We start from the raw sequence: 25,881 nt of genomic DNA on the forward strand, positions 1-25,881 counted from the left end.
CAAGCTATTGTCTTTTCAAACAGGATGACATGGAGATGCTACCAAAAACATGACCTCCTTGGCAGAGGTAATGAAAAAATTGCAGGTTCCAATACGGGAGAGGGAAAAACAAAGACTACATGGCATCAGTTGTCACACATTTACTTACTCAGTGGGTCATAATGAAACTACTACGACCTCTAGCTTTCAAAATGTTGAATGACAGCATGACTGCACATCTCCACCCATTTTCAGGCATTTTTAGAGCTAATAATGTACAGTATTTTCTGCTGATAGTGCTGTGACCAATAATCCAACAAGGTCTTGTAACAACAACAACAAAAATGACTCGCTGACAACATGACCTTTTATGGCCACCTTAAAAAAAAAAAAAACGAACAAATAGTTAGCGTCTTTACTTCTACTACATAAAGGATCAAGTTCAGGGTTTTCCTCCCGTTTCTCGCGCATCTTGCTCAGAGTTATATATATATATTCTACCCTGCACATTCCAAACGCGCGTCCACGTCAGAGACAAGTGGGAGTGGCTTGCAGCCTAATATGCCGTAACAGCTCCGCGCCCACCTGACTTTACTTACTCACTCGGACCACATTGACGGCCGCTGTGAGAGGTTACACATAACCTGAAGCCAGCTGCAACTCGTTTTTTTTCTTTGACGGGCCAATCTACTAACAATCAACCATGGTAAGCATAACTCTGTCAGTAGACTGTAAAAATATTTCCTCTCCAAAGTTTAGTAAAGGTTTATCATCTATGAAATATTTCCTAATCAGGTGCATTTCCACAGTATGCGCCAACGAATCTATTTAAATGATCCAGATTTAAAGTGGGTGATGCAGGAATTCTTGTTACTGTTCCCCGTGTGGCCTCCTGCAGCAGAAATAGATTTTTAGCTCAATGATTGGCAGTAAAGCTGAACTGACTGCTGTCCTGGATAAGCAGTGGTGATGATTAGACACTTTCACCTCACCAGAGAGAAGCTATACAAAGCAGATTTAACTCAGATAAAAACGGGGGGGTTGTTGTATTAACAGTCTAGTGGTTTTCAAATTAGGGGACTGTTTGGTTCATTCAAATAGCTTTGAGAGTACGAATAAATAAAAAATACTTCTTTGCTATAAGGCGTGCGTTGATTACAACCATAGCCCGTTTGCAAGTGTGGTATGTAGGTATGTCTCATATCTATCATCAAGTCCAAAGTAAGTCTCAGTGTGTAGTTCTGCAGAGCAGGAAATATTTTCTTATTTGTCATGTTAAACAAACAATGGCATAGGGTTAGGGTTAGGCTAGGCCATTAAATTCATGGCCTATTTTCTACTTTTTCAAAAAGAAAAATTTAAAATATAATTTTTTAAAAATAGAAATCACCTGTTCATAATCAAATGAAACAAACCTTTTATGATCTTGGACCCTCAATTATTGGCTCTGATGTGCTCTGATGTGTGATTACTGTGTTATGTTGAATTTTTAGTCACACATTTCACTGTCAGGAAATTCAGCTAACACACATATACCTGACCTTTTACCTCTGTTTGCTCTGTGTAGTGTAAACACAGCTTGTTAGCACTGTCAGTACTGCTTAAACCAAATGGTATCACTGTGTACACTACAGTATACCCAGCTTAATTAAATTGACCTAATGCATTTAGTTCCTGTATAGCAACTGTAAGATTCTTTTGTTTCTTTAGTGTATATATAACACTAAAGAAACAAATTAATACACCTACACAGACAGAGCACTATACATATATTCACAAACCGTGCCTTTCCTTAAGCAATTTATTTTCCATAATCAGGCTAAGTATTACACTTAACGACAAATTCAGGCACACCTAAACATGTTCTGGGAGTGCTAAGTTCAAAAGAGAGGCTTTCCTTTGATCCAAAATCTGCAGAGCAAATGTGCTGAAAGGTGACAGTTATAACCGTGTTACATGAATTGTTGATGGTGCCATCAACCTGCATGGCTAGTATTGCATCCTCACCATGCAGCTTTTCAAATAGGTCAGCAACTTTGATTTATTTTAAAAATATCATAAGTTAGACATATTAATTATTTATCAGAACCCAATGTTGAACCATCCCCAGAAACATGCTTTGATTTTTTTAAGGGGTTTATATCAGGAGAAACATCCCAGGATGGTCTTGATGAGAAATAATCAACTAGAAACTATGAATATCTATTAAGTAGGTTTTAGGTTAGATAAAGCAGATTCTGGGGCAAGTGTGGTATTATACAGTGCATGTGGCTCAAGACTAATGAATGTCAGACTGGCAAAATGTGTCTTATAAGGTTTATATACAGGCAGAAGTACTGGCACAAAGAAATGCAAGTAAATGGTAATAACCAAATGTTCAACCTACATTCAAATATACAAGATGACCATTTATATGGCAAGTGGTTCTCTTGGAGGACTCTAAAACAATATGAACAAAATACATGACATATAATTCATCTGTTGATTCTTGCTCTCTTTTTTTCCAAACGTGTACTGTGAGAGTGGGCATTAAGAAATCAGTTTTCATGCTTCCTGACCTAAAAAATCTTTTACAAACTTATTATGTCTTTATATTTTCCTTTCTATGTGTCAAGCTTGTGACTAGTTATTTCCAACGCAGGCTTTTTAATCACTGACAAAACTGGAATGTCAAGTAAGTGTTGAGACACCTCAGAGATGTTTGTTTTTCTCTCGACACACCCTGACAGTCTGAATGAAAATTAAGTTTGACAGTTGGAGAGAGATTTATCTATGACAAAGCCCTAAATATCTACAGCTTACTGTACTCGTTATACTTAAAGACATAAAAATATCTCAGCTTCCAAACAGCAAAATCATTCTAACACACACTTTCAACAGATAAGGTCTACTGTTTTGGGGACTAGCAGTCAGTGTTTACAGGAATAGCCAGCCCTCACAGCTAGGTGTCAGGTTAGCACGAGGAACCGAAAATAACTGTTCCACAAAGCTCTGCTAACCTAGAAGCCCAGGCAAGTATGAGGGTCATCACCGAGAAGTCCGCAAGAAAAATGGCTATGTGAATTATAAGACTTACAATAGTGAATATATCCAAATATATTTGCTTCAATAAATGAAATATGGTCACTCTCTAGACCACTTACACCACCAATACCATACTCTGAGTCACCATCTGTTCACAGAGAAAGAGAAAATTGGGGACATGTAAAAATAGCTGCCTGACATAAACTAGTGTGGAAATGCAGCGTACCACATGTGACAAGTTGTTGAAATATAAACTGGGTAGACTTATTTTTCATGTATGCCCCAAACAAAGATGGTTTAGCTCAGAGTTTACACAAAATTCCCAACAAGAGGCTAGCATTCAGTTTAAAGTTTTATGAGCTGGATGTTGAAGTTCAAAGATTAGGTTTGTTCTCTGGCATTCATATTATTGGAAAACATAGCGTTAACATAAAAATGTGAGACATCATCCCAGTAACTCATAAATGAATATTTTCAGCATTTAAACAGCATGTCAGACTGTAATAATCTCACTGGTAGAAAAATCTAATTTTACCACAAAGCAGTCTGTCTCTGTGTGATCTAATACCCAAGACATGTAAAGTGATACAGCAAAAAGCCTTCTTTTGTTCTCTGTATAATGAATAGTTAAACCATTTCTTAATTTATTTTAGGCTTCACATGCATAAAAACACTGAGGAAAACACAGTGCAGGCTTTGATTGCCAGTGGACTGTTGATTTTTTTTATTTAGGTCATGTTTAAAGTATAACAAATGCCTAGTTGCTCACTGGACTCGGCTTCCATTCCAGCTCTAGACTGCTCATAGCAAATGCATGACATCCAGTGACAGCTGCAGCAAAAATGTGTTTTGCTTGTTAATCTTCTTTCTCATGCATCTTTGCTTCCATCTAGTGGCTGAGTTTCCAGATTGGTTCCTTGAATTCTGACAGCAATTGTAAAATATAATTATGCCCAGATTTGTGGTATTTGTGTAATCTGTGTTTCCTTTTCCCCTGTATATATATATATATATGTGTGAATATATACACTGAATTTATGTTATCTTGCTCATTTTTCTGTCTTGCAGCGTGAATGCATCTCTGTCCATGTAGGCCAGGCTGGTGTCCAGATGGGGAACACCTGCTGGGAGCTCTACTGTCTAGAGCATGGAATCCAGCCAGACGGCCAGATGCCTAGTGACAAGCCCATCGGTGGCCATGATGATTCCTTTACCACCTTCTTCAGTGAAACTGGGGCTGGAAAGTATGTCCCCAGAGCAATCTTTGTTGACCTGGAGCCCACTGTCATAGGTAAGTAGAGCTCTGAATTTGACCTTAATTTAACTAAAAACATTTAATAAAAAGCACTTCCTATATAGATGAAATGTATTCTTAGCACTTGCTCTTTTGATTTCCCAGATGAAGTTCGAACGGGAACATATCGTCAGCTCTTTCACCCTGAACAGCTGATCTCAGGAAAGGAGGATGCAGCTAACAACTATGCCCGTGGACACTACACCATTGGGAGAGAGATCATTGACTCTGTCCTTGACAGGATCCGTAAACTGGTAATTGATTAAAGGGAATCCCCATGTTTTAATTAATGTTGCCCTTAACTGCACAAAATCTGACATTCAAACCCCACTCTGCACAAATAGCAAACTTTGTGATATTTTCTCCACACAGGCAGATCAGTGCACTGGTCTTCAAGGATTCTTGGTCTTTCATTCCTTTGGTGGAGGCACTGGCTCTGGTTTCACCTCCCTGCTGATGGAGAGGCTCTCTGTTGACTTTGGCAAAAAATCAAAGCTTGAGTTTGCCATCTACCCAGCCCCCCAGGTTTCCACAGCAGTGGTGGAGCCTTACAACTCCATCCTGACCACCCACACCACCCTGGAGCACTCTGACTGTGCCTTCATGGTGGACAATGAGGCCATTTATGACATCTGCCGCAGAAACCTTGATATTGAACGTCCTTCCTACACCAATCTCAACCGCCTTATTAGCCAGATAGTCTCGTCCATTACAGCCTCACTTCGTTTTGATGGAGCTCTGAATGTTGACCTGACAGAATTCCAGACCAATTTGGTGCCCTACCCTCGTATCCATTTCCCTCTGGCCACCTATGCTCCGGTCATCTCTGCTGAGAAAGCCTACCACGAGCAGCTGTCAGTGGCTGAGATAACCAATGCCTGCTTTGAACCCTCAAATCAAATGGTGAAGTGTGATCCTCGTCATGGTAAATACATGGCCTGCTGTCTGCTGTATCGTGGTGATGTGGTGCCCAAAGATGTCAATGTGGCCATTGCGGCAATCAAGACCAAACGCACCATCCAGTTTGTGGACTGGTGCCCCACTGGCTTCAAGGTGGGTATCAACTACCAGCCTCCAACTGTGGTTCCTGGTGGAGACCTGGCCAAGGTGCAGAGGGCCGTGTGTATGCTAAGCAACACCACAGCCATCGCTGAGGCCTGGGCACGACTGGACCACAAGTTTGACCTGATGTACGCCAAGAGAGCCTTTGTTCACTGGTATGTTGGGGAGGGCATGGAGGAAGGAGAGTTCTCTGAGGCCAGAGAAGATATGGCTGCTCTGGAGAAGGATTATGAAGAGGTGGGGATTGATTCATTTGAAGAAGATGAGGAGGGAGAGGAATATTAAACAGGGTCAGCTGTCATTTAGTGTTTTCAGGGGGAAATTAATCCTGGTAGTAGTTATTTATTGGAGGGGGGGATAATATTTTGGATTTGAATCCAGAAATGTAACTTTTTATTTACACTTTAAAACAGAAAAGTCTACCTAAAATCTATATCTGTTTTGCCAATAAAATTGTTTTGACAGCTTTTATGTTTGTTAGGTTCTGTTAACATAATAAGTGAGTGAATCTTTATTTTTTTTAACCATTGTGGCTCAATAAATCTCTCCCAAGATATAGATTCTTTTTTTTTTTAACCCAATGCATCTCAAGAGGTGTGTGTGTGTGTGTGTGTTCTTGTAACCTGATCACAGCATGATCAGGATGATACTGCCATCTATTGGAAGTTATTCACCTTTCAGGACACAAAGTTGTCTCGTCAATTGGGTAACTTCTCAGTTTGAAATACGAAACACATGATTGTTTAGACTTGTTGATTTCTTTAGAAAAGTGGGTGTGTTTTAGAATTTGCTGGGAGTTGTTTCCAGCCACAAATACCAGCTCCTCGATCTCCTGATATTACTCTGTCAAGCTGCAGTGACAGCCACTGTAAGAAGTTACATAGAAGCTGAAACCAGTTGGGACTCGCTTTTCATTGAGGGCCAATCTACCAACAATCAACGATGGTAAGCATAATTCTGTCAGTAGACTGTGAAGAAATTTCTTCTTCAAACTTTAGAAAGGTTTATCTTCTATGAAATGTTTCCTTAGCAGGTGCATTTCTGCAATATGTGTCAACGAATGTTCAGTAGATCTATTTAAATGCTCCAGATTTAAAGTGGGTGATGCAGGGATTCTTGCTACTGCTCCCCGTGTGGGCTCCTGCAGCAGAAATAGATTTTTAGCTCAATGACTGGCAGTCAAGCTGCGCTGACTCCTGTCCTGGATAAGCAGTTTTGATGATTAGACACTTTCAACTCATCAAGAGATGACCCTTAAAATTACAATGGAGAATTGATGTAGATATCAAAGAAAGAAAGAAAGTATTTTTATTAGGTCTAGTGTTTTTCAAATTTAAGGACATTTTTTGGTTCTTTCAAATAGCAATTTAGGATACTAATAAAACAAACAAATCATTCTTTCATTCATCTATGACCTGGTTACTTTCTATAACCCAAGTTTAAAACTTCACAAAAATCACATGTTACTAATCAAATGGCACAAATACCTCCTACCTGAAAGAGACATGATTTTGCAGCTTATAATACTAATAACTAAATTTAAAATAAAAAAGCTAATAATTGTTTGTTACAACGTGAGATGATTAAACCATAGCCTTTAAGTCAGTGTGGAATGTAAGTGTATCTTTTACATCTATCAACCTGCAGAACAGGAAATATTTTTCCTTTAAAATTTAAGTAGCCCTGTTAAACATGCAGGTATGTACAGCATTTGCAGATTAAATTAATGACCTGGTTAATACATTTTAATAATTTTAAAGTTTTAGAATTACTCTTAATAATCAAGCATGATGAGACATGACCTTGCAGCTTCTACAAATGGCTGCTGATACACTGCATTTTTAGTCATATTTCACTGTCAGAAAATTCTGCTCGTTAGTGCTGTTAAAATTGCATTATAAATAAATTCATAAATATCATGCCATCCCCCCCCCCCCCCAACACCACCAGAAGACATGTTTAACAGCCAGCAAGGGCTTTTCATGCTCGACAATATCAGTCGATTCAGACTGGGACATCGCTACAAGGAGAAAGAAACAAAGAGCTCATGAAAGTCCAATGTTGAACTATCCCCAGAGATTCTTATATTTTGAAGGGAGATTTTATCCAAAGAGTTACAGTGGGATGCAAAAGCTTGGGCAACCTTGTTAATAGTCATTATTTTCCTGTATAAATCATTGGTTGTTACAATAAAGAAAGTCAGTTAAATATATCATATAGGAGACACACACAGTGATATTTGAGAAATGAAGTTTATTGGATTTACAGAAAGTGTGCAATAATAGTTTAAACAAAAAAAAGAAATGAAATCAATATTTAGTAGAGCCACCTTTTGCAGAAATTACAGCCTCTAAACGCTTCCTGTGGGTTCCAATGAGAGTCTGGATTGTGGTTGAAGGTATTTTGGACAATTCCTCTTTACAAAAGTTCTCTAGTTCATTCAGGTTTGATGGCTTCCGAGCATGGACAGCTCTCTTTAACTCACACCACAGATTTTCAATAATATTCAGGTCTGGGGACTGAGATGGCCATTTCAGAATGTTGTATTTGTTCCTCTGCATGAATGCCTTAGTGCAGGGGTAGGGAACTCCAGGCCTCGAGAGCAGGTTTTAGATGTGTCCTTGATCCAACACAGCTGATTTAAATGTTAAACTACCTCTTCAACATGTCTTGAAGTTCTTCAGAGGCCTGGTAATGAACTAATCATTTCATTCAGGTGTGGTGACCCAGGGTGAGATCTAAAACCTGCAAGACACCGGCTCTCGAGGACCAACGTTCCATACCTCTTCCTTAGTGGAGTTTGAGCAGTGTTTCGGGTCATTGTCTTGTGTAAAGGTTCATCCCCAGCGCAGTGTCAGCTTTGTCGCCGATTCCTGGACACTGGTCTCCAGAATCTGCAGATTCTGAGTGGAATCTGTGTCCCTCAACTGACAAGATTCCCAGTCCCTGCACTGGCCACACAGCCCCACAGCACCTTATTCCAGAATAAAGTTGGCTTGCCCAAATGTGCTTTACCATACCTCAAGCGGCTCTGTTTGTGTTGTGGGCGGAGAAAAGGCTTCCTCTGGATCACTCTCGCATACAGCATCTCCTTGTGTAAATTGCGCCGAATGGTTGAACAATGCACAGTGATTGCTGCAAGATGATGTTGTAGGTCTTTGGTGCTAGTCTGTGGGTTGACTCTGACTGTTCTCACCATTCGTCGCTTCTGTCTATCCGAGATTATTCTTGGTCTGCCACTTTGAGCCTTAACTTGAACTGAGCCTGTGGTCTTCCATTTTCTCAATATGTTCCTAACTGTGGAAACAGACAGCTTAAATCTCTGAGACAGCTTTCTGTATCCTTCCCCTAAACCATGGTGGTGAACAATCTTTGTCTTCAGGTCATTTGAGAGTTGTTTTGAGACCCCCATGTTGCTACTCTTCAGAGAAAATTAAAAGAGGAGGGAAACTTACAATTGACCCCCTTAAATACTCTTTCTCATTATTGGATTCACCTGTGTATGTAGGTCAGGGGTCACTGAGCTTACCAAGCCAATTTGAGTTCCGATAATTAGTTCTAAAGGTTTTGGAATCAATAAAATGACAACAGTGCCCAAATTTATGCACTTGCCTGATTTTGTTTAATTATTGCACACTTTCTGTAAATCCAATAAATTTCATTTCACTTCTCAAATATCACTGTGTGTGTCTCCTATATGATATATTTAACTGACATTTTTTTTTTTATTGTAATAACCAACGATTTATACAGGAAAAATAATGACTATTAACAAGGTTGCCCAAGCTTTTGCATCCCACTGTATAACAGGAGAAACATCCCAGCATGGTCTGGATGAGAAACACTCAATATAAAACTGTGAATATCCACAAAGTAATGCTTTTTATTCATGCTAAACCATATTAGTTACAAATTTTAAACTCTTAGACTGTCAGTTGTGACTGCAAAGAGAATTGCTTGATTCATAGACTTGGAAAGCACACATACAGTCAGGATAAGCATGATGGTCCTGACCACGGATATTCTACATGCAAAACTAGTGACCTAATGAAAAAGAAGTAAATGATTATTACAAAAGATTCAAATAACACTCAAACATACAAGATGTTGTCAAATGCATGTTAAGGTCAAAAACAACAAAACATTTGGCAGGGAATCATTATTTCTCATCTTCTCATATTTTCAATTCATTATGTATATCTTCCAGGTCTTACTGTGACAAGAAATAAGCAATCCAACACTTCCTGAAGCGGAAGTTTACTGTTGACTTTATTTTGATTGTTCTTCCTTGTAATCTGTTTCTGGTAGATTTGTGAGTATTCATTTCAACCTGCATTTTTCCGTTACCAACAAAAACTGGAATATCAAGTCAGACATGTTTGTAGTTTTGTACATGCAAAACAGAAAAAAAACAGAGACAGTTCGAGAGACATTTGTCTTTGACAAGCCCTAAATAATAGTTAATTATCATACTTGCAGTTATCAAAATCTCTCAGTTTCCAAATAGTAAAATCAAGGTAACACACACTTTTTACAGATTTGCTACAAAATTTTAAAAAGGACCACTGTTTTGATGATCAACAGTCAGTGTTTATTGGAACAGCAACCACTCCCAGCTTGGTGATAGGTTAACATGAGAAACCTAAAATAAATACTACACAAAGCTTTGCTAACTGATAAATCTGCAAGGAAAATGACTTTGTGACAAGTGCAACAGTAAATATATGCTATATATTATATTTTCTATAAAATCACTGATAACTTGGCTGATAAATGATACATAAATATTTTCTGTGCTAAAGTTCATAAAATGATACAAGTCCCTTTTCTTTAAACGTTGTTTTGACAGCTCAAGGTCATTATGATGTGATGGGAAATGTGTAGTCAACGCACCTAATGGTGACATAATGGTAAACCAGATAAACTGGAAGTCTAAAGGTCACAAGAAAATATTTTTAATGAGAAACCAAGGGGTTTTCAATGATATATCGGATATGTTTTTAACCAATATTTTGCCAATACTACAGCAGGCAGGCATTTTTCAATTGTTATGGTCATGGTAACAAACAAAAAGCAAAATAGATTTTTAGAAAACCATCCCAGAAATGTCTCATCTGGCACTGATGAAGTCGTTTATTTCTTTTCATTACCATCATCATCCTGCATTTTTAAATCTAAACACACACACACACACACACACACACACACACACACACACACACACACACACAAAACAGCAGTAACTTGCTTTACATTGTCTCTCCTGTCTTTTGCTAAGTATGCTGGAATCAAGAGAGAGGATAATAACAAGTCTTGTGTTGTATTGTTACTGTTAACTGTGAAGGCTAGAGTCATTAAAAGTAGCTTTTCAATAACACTACATATATGCATACTGTTATTGCAGTACTTACTAACTTGAATCTCGAAGTAAGAGACTTCATTGTCTGAATAATACTTATGAAAAGTGTTTAGTTAATTTATCAGTTCATCAGCTAAATATTATTTCATGGCTGCTGTCAACTGTTGCGTAAAAGAACCTGGTGCAGCGTTGCGATTTCAAATACAAATGCTATAGGGCTTATTAGGTCTATAGTCCCAAATATTTTTAAAAGGATATGCAAAGTAATTAGTGCTTTTCAATTAGAGGGCCTGGCAAAAGGACTTCTTAAATTTAAGTGGTGCAGGAACACAATGCACACAATGTCTGCTACTGTCACTTTTGTGGAGAACAAAAAAGAAAAAAAAAAGAAAAAGAAAACAACTACAGAATAGGAATTAATTTCCAGCCAAAGAAAATGTACCTGAAACTACCTTAGTCAGAGACACTGTGGGTATCATCTGTCATTTTTTCAAACACATATACTGTCCTGGACTACACCTCCACTTTTTTTCTCCTTTCTTTTTTTTTTCATGAATGCTTTGCATTTGCATACACCTGTAAAAGTCACTTGGATGAATGATGAAACATTTCACCCACTAAAAGCACTATGTTCAAATGAACACTGCCAATTTTCTGGTATTAAATATCTTCCTTTTTTGGTAGCATATTTTTTTCTGGACTTTAAAAAAAAAGTTTTTTGCAGAGTATAAACATACACAAGCAATTGGTTAACACACATATATTGTGGATCTCTGTCTGTGCAAACATAAATAAACATATATTGCTTCACCTTTGAGCTACATGTGGTTTTAGGGATAGTCCAGAGGCAGGATTTCCCAAGATTTGTTATGTTATTGTTCATGTTTTGTCTTGGTATTTTTCATCATGAAAAATAGATCTGGAAAGAAATATTTTATTAAATAAAGAAATTGATTGAAAAAATGAAAATATTGGACTACACTTTGTTAAATACAGTACTGATGTATGGACAGCTGCAAAAACAGAATAAAATTATTACATTTGTTAATGGGTGCCTGGTGGTTAAAATGGCATTTTTCTATTTGTACAACATAATATCCTGCTCATATTTTTGTAAAACAATGAAAAGGTTTAGTCTGTTACACATACATTGATTCTCTGTAGAAATTATGGCTGTGTGCAGTCTGAATTATATACATTTACAACAATGCCAGATCTGTAAAATGGGTTCTTCCACTGAGAGCTCCTATTCAAACTGATGACAGTGCTGGGTAGATGACTGAGGGGGGAAAATACAGTTTTCTGCTCAGTAAGACAAGACTAAAGACATCAAAATTATAAAATCAGAGAAGTGGAATTGAAAAACAACAACAACAACAACAAAAAAATCCTATTGGCCTGATAATAACATTGCAGGTTTACCAGGTGGTATGTGTGTGTGTTCATAACCGAATTGGCCCAAATACCTCTAGATGGCACTGCAATGCAGGCACTGGCGAAACAGCCAAAGCAAAATCTGACGTCCAGCCACATGATTTAGAGTTATTATAGTTTATCCTGAGACAGACTTTAATATGTATCAGTCAGAAACTCCTTAACAAGAAAGTAATCGAAACAACAGTTGTTGAGATATTTCACTTAATAACAAGTCAGATTCTCATTGTGAGATTAAACGTAAAACACTCCGAGAATCACTCGTTTTCAAATTCCAAACAGCGCTGAAAACTATCTTCTTTCCAGAAATGCAGTCTTGGACACAGCCACAGGCACTGCCTCTCTTCTTTTACTGCAAAAGGCTTCACCTCATGGGCAAGACTAATACTTAGGAGTCATTAGAGCCACAAAGCACATTTCTCCTAAAGTCTCACCCTTATCAAGCTGGCTCAGACAGAGGTCCCCTGTAGCATAACTGAAGATGTACCCCTATCTTCCACTCAATCCATAAGGCTCTGGGGGCCACACATTCTGAAGACACTAAAGTGGTGGGTTACTGCAGGGCTGCATCACATTTCCCTTTGGAGAATCAGGTAAAGTTTCTCAACAGATTGTCATATGGTGAACTGAGGTTTTGCTTTTCTTTTTAATCTTCTGCATGGTTTGAGATTATTTATTTAGCACTCGCAGATCAATTAGACTTTATTTTGTCACCCATTGCTACACAGGTACATAATTTCTTACAATGCTTGCAGTTCAACTTGTTTACCATTACCTCACTGTCAAGTTACCTCATGTGGACTAAACAACAGCCACCTTTTTATTTGCTATTATATCATCCTGACCTTAAATTAGTAGATATTGTCTACATGATCCATGAGCTGTTAAAACAAAGTCTAAAAAACACTGGTAGAAAGCAGTTTGGCTCTTTGTGGTCTACTAGCCAAGACATAAAAGGATAAACCCCAAAGCTTTATATTTTTTTCTCTAGCTTATGACAGATAAATAAAACTATCTTTTGTGCAGAATAAGTGCAGAATTTGACTGCCATTGTTTTGTTTTGTTTTTCAATTCAATTCAATTCAATTCAATTTTATTTATATAGCGCCAAATCACAACAAATGTCGCCTCAAGGCGCTTCATAGATACAGAGAAAAGCCCAACAATCATATGATCCCCTATGAGCAAGCACTTTGGCGACAGTGGGAAGGAAAAACTCCCTTTTAACAGGAAGAAACCTCCGGCAGAACCAGGCTCAGGGAGGGGCGGCCATCTGCTGCGACCGGTTGGGGTGAGAGAAGGAAGACAGGATAAAAGACATGCTGTGGAAGAGAGACAGAGATTAATAACAGGTATGATTCAATACAGAGAGGTCTATTAACACATAGTGAGTGAGAAAGGTGACTGGAAAGGAAAAACTCAATGCATCATGGGTATCCCCCGGCAGCCTACATCTATTGCAGCATAACTAAGGGAGGAGTCAGGGTCACCTGGTCCAGCCCTAACTATATGCTTTAGCAAAAAGGAAAGTTTTAAGCCTAATCTTAAAAGTAGAGATAGTGTCTGTCTCCCGAATCCAAACTGGAAGCTGGTTCCACAGAAGAGGGGCCTGAAAACTGAAGGCTCTCCCTCCCATTCTACTTTTAAATACTCTAGGAACAACAAGTAGGCCTGCAGAGCGGGAGCGAAGTGCTCTAATAGGGTAATATGGTACTACAAGGTCATTAAGATAAGATGGGGCCTGATTATTTAAGACCTTGTATGTGAGGAGCAGGATTTTGAATTCAATTCTGGATTTAACAGGAAGCCAATGAAGGGAAGCCAAAACAGGAGAAATATGCTCTCTCTTTCTAGTCCCTGTCAGTACTCTTGCTGCAGCATTTTGGATTAACTGAAGGCTTTTCAGTGAGTTTTTTGGACATCCTGATAATAATGAATTGCAGTAGTCCAGCCTGGAAGTAATAAATGCATGAACTAGTTTTTCAGCGTCACTCTGAGACAGGATATTTCTAATTTTAGAGATGTTGCGCAAATGGAAGAACGCAGTCTTACATATTTGTTTAATATGTGCGTTGAAGGACATATCCTGGTCAAAAATGACTCCAAGGTTCCTCACAGTGTTACTGGAGGCCAAGGTAATGCCATCCAGAGTAAGAATCTGGTTAGATACCATATTTCTAAGCTCTTCAGCGCCGAGTACAATGACCTCAGTTTTATCTGAGTTAAGAAGCAGAAAGTTAGTGGCCATCCAAGTCTTTATGTCTTTAAGACATTCCTGCAGTTTAACTAATTGGTGTGTGTTATCTGGCTTCATGGACAGATAGAGCTGGGTGTCATCTGCATAGCAGTGAAAATGTATGCTATGTCTTCTAATGATGCTGCCTAGGGGAAGCATGTATAATGTAAACAGAATTGGTCCTAGCACTGAACCCTGTGGAACTCCATAATTAACCTCAGTGTGTGAAGAGGACTCTCCATTTACATGCACAAATTGGAGTCTATTAGATAGATATGATACAAACCACTGCAGTGCAATACCTGTAATACCTACAGCATGTTCTAATCGCTCTAATAGGATATTATGGTCAACAGTATCGAATGCTGCACTAAGGTCAAGAAGGACAAGCACAGAGATGAGTCCACTGTCAGAGGCCATAAGAAGATCATTTGTAACCTTCACTAAAGCTGTTTCTGTGCTGTGATGGGCTCTGAAACCTGACTGAAACTCTTCAAATAAACCATTCCTCTGCAGATGATCTGTTAGCTGTTTGACAACTACTCTTTCAAGGATTTTTGATATGAAAGGAAGGTTGGAGATTGGCCTATAATTAGCTAAGACTGCTGGGTCTAGAGATGGCTTTTTGAGTAAAGGTTTAACTGCAGCCACCTTGAAGGCCTGTGGTACATAGCCGATTATTAGAGATAGGTTGATCATATATAAGATCGAAGAATTAATCAATGGCAGGACTTCTTTGAGCAGTTTTGTAGGAATGGGGTCTAAAAGACACGTTGATGGTTTGGAGGAAGTAATTATTGAAGTTAACTCAGAAAGATCGATTGGAGAAAAAGAGTCTAACTTAACATCAATGGTACTAAGAGTAGCTGTAGATAATATTACATCTGTGGGGTGATTATTGGTAATTTTTTCTCTAATGATAAAAATTTTATTTGTGAAGAAGTTCATGAAGTCATCACTAGTTAATGTTAAAGGGATGGTTGGCTCAAAAGAGCTCTGACTTTTTGTCAGCCTGGCTACAGGCTGACATTTTGAGATCCCGACTGATCTTTGCAGGTACATAACATCTAGTGACAGCTGCCATTTTGCTTGTTTTTTCTTTCTTTCTTAAATATATCTTTGCTTCCATCTAGTGGCAAAATTTCCAAATTGCTTCCTAGAATTGTTCAGCATGTGTACAATGTCCAAATGTGGTATTTTGGTGTTTTCTTTTCATAAACATATACTGTTTTGTTTTGGGGGTGTGGGGGGATTGTTTTGTTTTTTGCAGCCCGAATGCATCTCCGTTCATGTAGGCCAGGCTGGTGTTCAGATAGGAAACACCTGTTGGGAGCTTTACTGTCTAGAGCATGGAATCCAGCCAGATGGCCAAATGCCTAGTGACAAGCCTATAGGTGGCAACAATCATTGCTCTAGTGCTTTATTCAGCGAAACGGAGGCTGGGAAGTATGTCCCCAGGGCAATCTTTGTTGACCTGGAGCCCACTGTCATAGGTAAGTAGTGCTCTGATTCTGAGCTTAATTGAACTTAAAGCATTTAACTAAAAGCACTTCCTATAACAGATGAGTTTGTGTTCTCTTTTAATTTTCCAGATGAAATTCGAACAGGAACATATCGTCAGCTATTTCACTCTAAACAACTGGTCTCAGGAAAGGAGGATGCAGCTAACAACTATGCCCGTGGACACTACACCATTGGGAGAGAGATCATTGACTCTGTCCTCGACAGGATCCGCAAACTGGTAAGTGAGTAGCCATTAGAGAGACAAGAACTTGCAATCAAGCCCAATCAACCACCAGTCTTAGTGTTTTTTTTCTCCATATCTACAGGCGGATCAGTGCAATGGTCTTCAAGGATTTTTGGTCTTCCACTCCTTTGGTGGAGGAACTGGTTCTGGCTTCACCTCCCTGCTGATGGAAAGAATCTCTGTTGAGTTTCGCAAAAAGTCAAAGCTTCAACTGGCTGTTTCCCCTGCCCCTCATGTTTCCACAGCAGTGGTGGAACCTTACAACTCCATCCTGACTGCCCACACCACCCTGGAGGACTCTGACTGTGTCTTCATGGTGGACAATGAAGCCATTTATGACATTTATCGAAGAAACCTTAATATTGAACGTCCTTCCTACACCAACATCAACCGGCTTATTAGCCAAATAGTCTCATCCATTACAGCATCACTTCGTTTTGATGGAGCCCTGAATGTTGACCTGACAGACTTCCAAACCAATTTGGTGCCCTACCCTCGTATCCATTTTTCTCTGGCCGCCTATGCCCCGGTCATCTCTGCTGAGAAAGCCTACCATGAGCAGCTGTCTGTGGCTGAAATCTCCAATGAGTGCTTTGAACCCTCAAACCAGATGCTAAAATGTGATACTCGTCATGGTAAATACATGCTCTGTTGTCTGCTGTATCGTGGTGATGTGGTGTCCAGAGATATCAACTCTGCTATCAGAGCTATCAAGACCAAACGCACCATCCAGTTTGTGGATTGGTTGCCCACAAATTTCAAGATGGGCATCAACTACCAGCTTCCAACTGTGGTTCCTGGTGGAGACCTGGCCAAGGTGCAGAGGGCTGTCTGCATGCTAAGCAACACCACAGCCATCGCTGAGGCCTGGGCCCGACTGGACCACAAGTTTGACCTGATGTACGCCAAGAAAGCATTTGTTCACTGGTATGTTGGGGAGGGCATGGAGGAAGGAGAGTTCTTAGAGGCCAGAGAAGATATGGCTACTCTGGAGAAGGATTATGAAGAGGTGGCAGGTATCAATTCATTTGAAGATGATGATGAATATTAAAATGCATTATATCTTATTTGTTATTTTCTGGGATTGGTTATTTATTATTTGTAGACGTGAGATTAAAATGTTCAATTCTAATCAATTTACTTTTATTTACCCTTTTATTTTATTTACCCTCGATACCTACAGACTCTGTAGGTTGTTTAGTTTGTATCACTATGATAAAAAGTAAAATAAACTGTTTTGAACTGTTGTTGCTCAAAAAATTGCTTCCAAAATACAGTACTATATAAAATGCTTGAGTGGTCATTTCTTTATATTTTTTTTTTCAAGAAACCAAACTTTATTTTAATGTTTTCAAATTATGTTGAGCAATAGTTCTCCAGGAATGAGCAATTAACAACACCCTTTAAATTGTTTAATCATGAAAAGTAACTGCACTCAGTGGCTAAATTAATACTGTACTTACACATAACAGACAGCTTTGCATAAAACCATTTTTTTGTCTTTTTTGAGTCAAACTAAAACAAGTTAGTGTGATCTGTAATTATATTCATTTTCCTCTTCCCTTCTCCTCATCCATTCAAGAATCCATTTTATCTTACCATAGGTCTTTTTTTTTTAAACAAAGAAATAGTTTATGTTCAGGGTTCAGTAACCATCATCAGCTACCTTCTTGGTTGCTTGAAAATACCAGATGCACACAAAAACATTTTAGTAAGGGGAAATTGTGTGTTGTAGCCTCCTGTGTTTTTTCAACTATGCTGTGAAATGCCTCCCCTGAATTCTGTGTGCAGCTCACAGAGAACGTAATTCTCAAACTCAAATTTAGGTAAAATATTTACTTTTCAACACTGTAGGGATTAAAGTGGGAAGGTGTCACTTAATTTATTGAAGATTTTTAATCTTGATAGGCAAGCTAGTGTTTAATTAGTTAATTTTTCCTGTCTTGCAACCTGGCGATCCTTGCAGTGACAGCATGGAGATTCTCTCTCAATCATAACAAAAGAATTACATGCCACAACCCGCTTATACATTCAACACTTTTGGCTGTATGAAAAAATGCAGTTTAGTCCAGGCATACTCTGATGGTGCAGATCAGATAGCATATATCAAGTATTTTATATATTATCAAGTATTTTACTTTAAGGTAATATTTTGATTAGATTCACTCACCTAATTCTACCTTTGACACTAGCTTTATCCTGTCTAGGGGGTTGGAAATTAGCCATATAACTTGTGAAATATCTACTTTAAAAAAGTCTGATTGTGAATATGGCAGCACAGCACTGCCTGCACAGAAAGGAAGCATGTAGCAGTCAACAAGATATTTATATTTTAAAAAATGTAAGTTATCTACATAGATAAACAAAAAAACAACTAACTAAAAGGGGCTGATAATCTTTTGCACTCTGGCCTCGTTTTTGTCGTCTGCGTCTGCGATTGCTGGTTGCCCGGCAACCATGCAGACGCTTCCGGAAGTGCGTGGCTCAGAGTCAATATGGCGCAGAGCGTACTGAATAGACTGCTGATGTTATTTGCTTCAGCGTGTTCTTTCAGTTCGTTCTTGCTGTCAGTTTTCGTCGCCCTTTCCGTATTCGATGAAGGAAACAGTGATAATGTATTTAGTGCAAGCCAGACGGTTACTGCACCCGTCGCTGCCGCCAGGGATTTGCGGTAAGTTTATAGCGTAACGGTGGGCTAACCAGCAATGCTAACGTAAATTTGAAAGCAGCTGTTCATTTAATCGTACAGGCAGTGTTTCTTTGTAGTTAACACGTCGGGGTTTTTTTTTTCCTTTTTGGCCTTTTAAGTCTATATTGATATCGTGCCAGCTTTGACTATGTCAAACGTCATCTTAATCTATTAAAAAACTTTACAATTTAATGCCTTCTTCCTTAAAATTACCACAAATCCAGAACAGCCAGAACATTATTGTTCTATAGTATAGCGGAGTTCTGCAACAACATGATTTCATTTGTGTGAATTTAGAATTTAGTGTTCTGGTTATTGTATGTGTATTATTGCTTTCTGTAGTTAGGTGATATGTATGAGTTATTTGTACCCATGCTTATTTGTTTGATCAGACTGTAACTTCCAGAATTGTTAAACAGCCTGCTGTAACAAAAAAAAAGAGAAAACAACTGCCCGGGTCGCTAAAAGCTAAATTTGCAACAGTGAGTAAGGCTTTCTAAAGTTTTAAGGTGGTACCTCAATTTTGGAAAGTATTAGCTACAGTATACAAATAATGTGCTATGCCTTTGTCTTGTCACCACAGGTACCTTTTGTATGATGTAAACCCTCCAGAGGGTTTCAATCTACGCAGAGATGTCTATATTCGCATGGCTTCTCTGGTCAAGACATTGAGGAAAGAAGGAGATGACTGGGTGTTGGTGCTTCCCCCATGGGGTCGCCTTTACCACTGGCAGAGCCCTAACCTCCATCAAATCCGCATTCCATGGGGGGAGTTCTTCAGCCTTACTAGCCTTCAGGCCAACGTACCTGTTATTGAGTATGAAGAATTCATTGCTGGTGAGCATTTGGATGGGTGATGCAGACTAGGTTTCATTTTTTTGAAAGAGATATACTTAATATATGTAAAAAAAAAATTCCCCTCTTGCCCCTGCTGGCGGTCTATTCTTCATGCTCAGGTCCTCTGGGAGCTTGAGGGTCCTGCGCTCTTCTGGACAGAGATCTCGGATGTTGTTCCTGGGGTCTGCTGGAGCCACTCGCCTTCCTTGTCCTAGGAACAGTTAAGATAGTGTGCAGGACCCTTAAGCTCCCAGGCCTCTGGACCCGAGCTTGAAAGGGAATTTCAAGCTCAATAAATTAAAATATATAAATTAAAACCTTTTGCAACACAATTATTTGTTTATGGCAAACTGAACTCTCCCTGGTGTAGAAAATGGAGGCCCGTTTATAGACCATGTTCTGGTACTGCAAAACTATGCAGAAGGATGGACTGACGGAAAATGGGAGGAAAAGGTTGACGAGCGGCCATGCATCGAGAAGTTGATGTACTCCAAAGATAAACATGGCTACTACAGGTGATTAAACAATGCAGAAAACCAGCAACATGTATAAAACATTGCATTACAAATACAATACCACTCGTACATTTTGTTATACACAACAACTAGATGCCATTATCTGTATCGTGACAAGGGTCAGAAGTAAAGATGTGGGTATTAGTGTGATGAATATATTTGTTTTTTTAGTAACAAAGATGTAATTACACAAGAAAATACACAAACCTACTTCGTGTCTACAGTACTTTGCAAAAGTTTTGATCCACCCCTCATTTCTGTGAAATTTGCTTCCAAGGAGCCAGAAGTGGTCTTGAGCAATAGGTTTCCAAACCTTGTGAAGTTGCTTCAGGGTTTTTAAGTCTAGTCTTTCCACCTGGCCATTTTCAGAGAAATATTTTATGTTTGTTAAACCACTAGATACCACTTGACCCATGAATCATTAAAGCATAAAAAGCACCTGACTGATGGGATGAAGTAGTTTTGTGGCTACACATAACAGATAACTCAGCAAAGAACTTATTTTAAATTGGGGCTTGGGGATCAAATACTTATTTAACTCAATGACATGCATTAATTTATTTAAATTAATTTAAATTTAACTTTTATATAATGTGCCTTTATTTCTGGATTTTTGGTTGATATTCTATCTGTCGGCATTAAACTGAAACAACAAAAATTAGAGACTGTTCATTTCTTTGTAAATAAGCAAACTTACACATTCAGCAGTTATTTCCCCCACTGTGTTTTGGCATGGTGCAGTGTGTCCTTAAAAAGTCTGAGGAAACTGGACAATTGGAGGACAAAAGAAGAAGTGCACACAGAATAAAATGGTCTGTTAGATTATAAAATATTGACTTTCAGTCTTCCTGGGACATATTACTGACATTTCTAGGAAAACATAAAGAAATGAGGTGTGGTTCGAGATCTTTGCACAATACTGTAGCCCACTACTTGCCACATGTATCTTGTCTGTTTTTTAGGGGCTGGTTTTGGGGATACGAAGAGACGAGAGCTCGAAATGTAACGTGTTTATCAGCACAAGGCCATGCATCCGTCATAGCACCGGTTCTTCAGAAAAACATTACAGCGACGTGAGTCTACAAAGGAACATGCTAATAAAAAAGTCACCAACCATACATTATTGTTATTTGTTATCTGGCATCAGTCAAACGGTAAAAGCTGTTGAGTGATGCTGGTAAAACGTTTGATTTATCATGAAATTTTCTTGCTGTTATGTCACCTATAGATGGTGAGTCTATAGGTGACATAGACTCACCCTTTAGTATGTTTAAATATGTTTATTCATATTTAAACATACTAAAATACGAATAAGAGATTATATCTACTTTAGAAAATTATGTAATGGGTGGTGTGAATTCTTAAATCTGGTTTAGGTTTTTAGTTTACTGGAATAATGTAACATGTCTTCATTAACAGTCACTATTTCCACCCTAAAATTGAACTGACTTAAAACTCTAAAGAACTTTAAAACATTACAATAGTTCAACTTGGTGTACCATTTCAGTATAGGCATTACAATTACACATTACTATTCCTGGTGTGTAATTCAGAATACAGGTTAATATAAAAAAGTATGCATAATAACAGGGTGACATTGTCTCAACATAAAGCTGATCATATGATCATCATTTAAAAAAAAAAATGTGTTTGATTCTTCTTCTGTTTTTTGGAACATGTCTGAAAGATGATCTCACTTCATTATTATTCAGCTCTGCCATTACTCATAGCTCTGTCAGATTTTATGACACCTACAGTGGTAATCTTGTTTGCATGCTGTTGTTTTTGCAGATCTGTTATGCTCGACCGAGCAGAGACACTCCTTCATGATCACTATGCTGGGAAGGACTACTGGAATGTAAGTCAAGAACTATAGAACTTTCAGTTCGTGATACATCAAGTCTTATGTTTCAGGTTAGGTTAGGTCATCTTAGGCAGTGTTATTCTTCCTAGACTTTTTCCATGTGTGGTATACTGTAGCATTACTGTGGCATCACTGTATTGTTACTGATAATAAGTTACATTATGTATCTTTTGCATTTTCAAAATCAATGGGATTCGAACTTTGCTGTCGGTAAACTGTGGTCTGTGTCTATTCTAGACACGACGCAGCATGGTTTTTGCAAAGCACCTGCGTCTCATAGGGGATAACTTCAGATCAAGACATCTAAACTCTACAGATGAAACAGACCATACGCCATACAGCGAGGACTGGACTCGTATGAAGGTTTGGCAGTGTCTTATAATAGTATATTTATGGGATGTTGAGCAGCACTTTAAGAAGTGATGTGCTATTTTTTGATCACTCCTCAGGCCAAGCCTGACTCAGCTAAAGGTGGTCCATATCTGGGCGTCCACCTGCGCCGGAAAGACTTTATCTGGGGTCACAGAGAGGATGTGCCGAGCCTAAAGGGAGCTGTCAAAAAAATACGCAGCTTGATGAAAAAACATAAACTTGATAAAGTTTTTGTTGCGACAGATGCAGATGATGAAGGTAGTGACACACACACATTTTTAAAGATAGAGAAATTGTAATGCATTGAAGCTTCAGTGATTTGCATATTAAGTCAAGTTTTAGAAGTCTATTTTCTAGCTAATACTTATAATAAAATATAATCTGCTAATAATTCCTTTAACTCTTTGTCGGACGAGGGACCCTGTATGGTAACTTGATTTACAAAATGTATAAATATATATATATATATATATATATATATATATATATATATATATATATATATATATATATATATATATATATGTATATATATGTATATATATATATATATATATATATATGTATATATATATATATATATATGTATATATATGTATATATATATATATATATATATGTATATATATATATGTATATATATATATGTATATATATATATGTATATATGTATATATATATATGTATATATATATATATATATATTGTAATATTGTCCAGTAATACTCTGTGGTTTAAATTTCTGAGTATTTCTGTGAGTTTTAAATAAATATTTCAGGAACAGTGCGAACATTTAGTAGTAGTTTATCTAATAGATAGTAGTTACTTATACGATTTTATTATACTTGTTAATCTGTAAAATTTGCAGAAATAAAGGAGCTGAAAAAGTTGTTGCCAGACATGGTGCGCTTTGAGCCATCCACAGAGGACCTCGAACTCTTTAAAGATGGAGGAGTTGCCATAATTGACCAGTGGATATGTGCCCATGCAAGGTATATTTAGTTTCACGGTTTTAATACATTCAGTATTTAATGCATTATTTGATAATATTTGTGATAGTAGTAATAAGGCAGGTTTTTTATTTCAAAAAAATATAAAATTACACATATATGACATGGAAATCGGTTATTTTTTCATTCCAGTCATTACAATTTTTAACATTAATATAACATTACGGTAGTGTTATTTTACCTCTGTAGAGGAGTATTGAGTGAGAAAATATAAATAGATGATACATTTTGAGTTTTCAAATTTGTGGTGTTGCATGTCTTTCTAAACTGAGCAGCCTCAGCAGCAACCACATACAGCTAATGGTAAGTTTCAAGGGGGAAATGTCATTCAGCCATTACCTATACTAAAAGATAAATGCTGTCACATAGTGGCCAAACACCTTTATCCTTGAATGTAATGCACATTAGCTTGTAACTTATGGTAAAGGTGTTGTGTAGTTCAAAGTTCCCATTATTGTTGTGTACGGCTGTTCTTTAGGATTTTGCCAGTAAACTAATTTAAGCAAAATGTAAAAATATGCCAAACTTTTTTCCCTTTAAATTAGACATAGAGGCCACGTTAATGTGCATCAGTTTAAAAATGTTTGTTTGATTATTGTGGAAATACTAGTTCTTTAACCTATGCACAACAGAAAATAGCTTAGATATTTCATTAGCTTTATCACTTGTTCCTGCCCATGGAAAATATTTCAACTTGAAAAACTACTCACGGTGACTCATGCTGTTCTCACCCTATTGCGTAGTTTTCATGGACACCACCTTTCTTTGAATTTATATTTTTCTACGTGTCTTTCCAGATTTTTTATAGGAACATCAGTTTCCACTTTCTCTTTCCGGATCCACGAAGAGAGGGAAATTCTGGGCTTTGATCCCAAAACTACATACAACCGTTTCTGTGGGGACACTGAGAAAGAATGTGAACAGCCGACGCACTGGAAAATTGTTTATTGATGTGACCGTTAAGAGTTTGGTTATACAAAGGCCAAATGCAGTGTTTGGAATCTTCAAGATATTTTAACAATTTTGTTGTTCATTTTTATTTACTTTTCATGGTTTCAGTGTTGTGCTGCCAGGTTTGAAAGGACTGCTCTTTTGGACTTTATGCTAAATAGGCAAAGAGAGGACTGCCAAACATGTACAGTATTAATTAAATTTTCAAAAAATAAAGCTGCTTACATTTTAGTTTTTTAGATTGTATACGTACTGTTTTGTGTTTTGTTTTTTAACTGTATTTTTCATTTTTATTTGTATTCATGGCAATGGTGAACAGATTGTCTTGTAATGGAACAAAGAGTATTAGATGGTGCAATCTCATTTTAAATCCAGTGGGGTTTTTGAGGGAGGTTTTTTTTTTTTTTACAAATTGGTAATCAGAGGTCATGGTGTGAATTATATTAAGAAGATTTGCTTTTGTGAAGTGTCTTACCAAGAAGCACAATCAATTATCTTTTCAGAAACACAAATATGTTTCACTTTTTTTATACAGTATCTGCCCTTTCATAATATTGTCAGTATTGGAACGGTAGGGAATTAGAAAACAGAAATCAAGCATTTTACTTTGTTAATACCACCATAATGAAGACGTTACAATGCCTAATTTTTCCAGCCTGATATTTAAACCGCAAACTGTTTCCAAGCATACACATTGCAATCCTAATTTAAAGTACTACAGGGAGCAGTATTGACATAACACAAAGAAGTCACACATAACTTGCCATCAAACTGTTACTGTACAAAAGACATGCATGTTTTTTTCAAGGCACTTTTACCTATTACCGTCCACCCTGCCAGAAACCTACTAAAACTAAAATAAAATCTTTTGTTATTTCAGAATCTGATTAATACCACCACATGATTCCAATTCTCTTCAACTATAATTAAGTTTCCCCAGTACATATGTAAATGGAGATGTTTAATCAAGCTAGTTTGGGGAATTACCTACAAATTGATTATTTTCTATAATCGTTCTGTTGTTTCAAAGAAACAGAAAGTGTTGCCACCCCTCACCTTTTGGGAAAATGAAAAAAAGATGTATTGTCTTTTTGAAATATGTGTAAACATATAGTTTATAAAGCAAAATAAACCCTTACTATACCATTCTGTTGAGATTGAAAGTCAAGACTCTTACAGTCGTACTTCTCTCCCGATCTAATAGGTCAGTGTTAAATGACTTAACAAACAAAAGACATTCCTCTGAAAACGGTCAGGTACAAAAACTGGACTGAAAATAAGAGACAAAGCAGCCAATATCCAAAGAAAACATTTGAAAGATCTTTAAAATGACTGAAGAACTATTGTTCTAGACTTTATTACAATAAAGTCTGTGTCCTTGAAGGAAAAATATAAAATAATGGTTTGCTCATGACTTTCACACAACATTGTAATGAAAACTAACTTTATATAGAGCAAAGTCAAAAAGAAGAGTGTATTATACATCACTGGATTCCAGTAGCTAGTCG

General features: G+C 37.6%; 3 protein-coding genes across 7 annotated transcripts; all 3 read left to right on the forward strand.

Moving 5' to 3' along the window:
- Positions 1–549: 549 nt before the first annotated feature.
- On the forward strand, positions 550–11,117 carry LOC146500836 (tubulin alpha chain-like). The gene is made up of 4 exons (XM_085134756.1): positions 550–685; positions 4,072–4,294; positions 4,403–4,551; positions 4,670–11,117. The coding sequence occupies exons 1-4, from the start codon at positions 683–685 to the stop codon at positions 5,642–5,644; spliced, it is 1,350 nt and encodes a 449-aa protein (XP_084990882.1). The 5' UTR covers positions 550–682; the 3' UTR covers positions 5,645–11,117.
- On the forward strand, positions 6,198–17,445 carry LOC146500837 (tubulin alpha chain-like). Of its 3 annotated transcripts, none has more exons than XM_085134754.1 (4): positions 6,198–6,304; positions 15,659–15,881; positions 15,981–16,129; positions 16,218–17,445. In XM_085134754.1, exons 1-4 carry the CDS (start codon positions 6,302–6,304, stop codon positions 17,184–17,186), a joined length of 1,344 nt encoding a protein of 447 aa, XP_084990880.1. In that variant the 5' UTR covers positions 6,198–6,301; the 3' UTR covers positions 17,187–17,445. The 3 variants fall into 3 exon arrangements, with proteins under 3 accessions (XP_084990880.1, XP_084990879.1, XP_084990881.1); XM_085134753.1 differs by lacking the exon at positions 6,198–6,304 and adding an exon at positions 11,226–13,209 and having other exon boundaries at positions 15,411–15,881; XM_085134755.1 differs by lacking the exon at positions 6,198–6,304 and adding an exon at positions 11,226–12,745.
- Positions 17,446–18,587: 1,142 nt separating this feature from the next.
- pofut2 (protein O-fucosyltransferase 2) lies at positions 18,588–25,773 on the forward strand. 3 transcript variants are annotated; one of them, XM_085134758.1, is made up of 10 exons: positions 18,588–18,806; positions 19,408–19,661; positions 20,032–20,176; positions 21,139–21,249; positions 21,968–22,034; positions 22,278–22,403; positions 22,490–22,670; positions 23,281–23,404; positions 23,698–23,725; positions 24,220–25,773. In XM_085134758.1, exons 1-10 carry the CDS (start codon positions 18,631–18,633, stop codon positions 24,289–24,291), a joined length of 1,284 nt encoding a protein of 427 aa, XP_084990884.1. In that variant the 5' UTR covers positions 18,588–18,630; the 3' UTR covers positions 24,292–25,773. The 3 variants fall into 3 exon arrangements, with proteins under 3 accessions (XP_084990884.1, XP_084990883.1, XP_084990885.1); XM_085134759.1 differs by lacking the exon at positions 23,698–23,725 and adding an exon at positions 19,217–19,306 and having other exon boundaries at positions 18,702–18,806; XM_085134757.1 differs by lacking the exon at positions 23,698–23,725.
- The last annotated feature ends 108 nt before the right edge of the window (positions 25,774–25,881 follow it).

The sequence above is a fragment of the Neolamprologus multifasciatus genome, chromosome 16 (genome assembly GCF_963576455.1).
Source record: "Neolamprologus multifasciatus chromosome 16, fNeoMul1.2, whole genome shotgun sequence".
Classification (NCBI taxonomy): Eukaryota; Metazoa; Chordata; class Actinopteri; order Cichliformes; family Cichlidae; genus Neolamprologus; species Neolamprologus multifasciatus.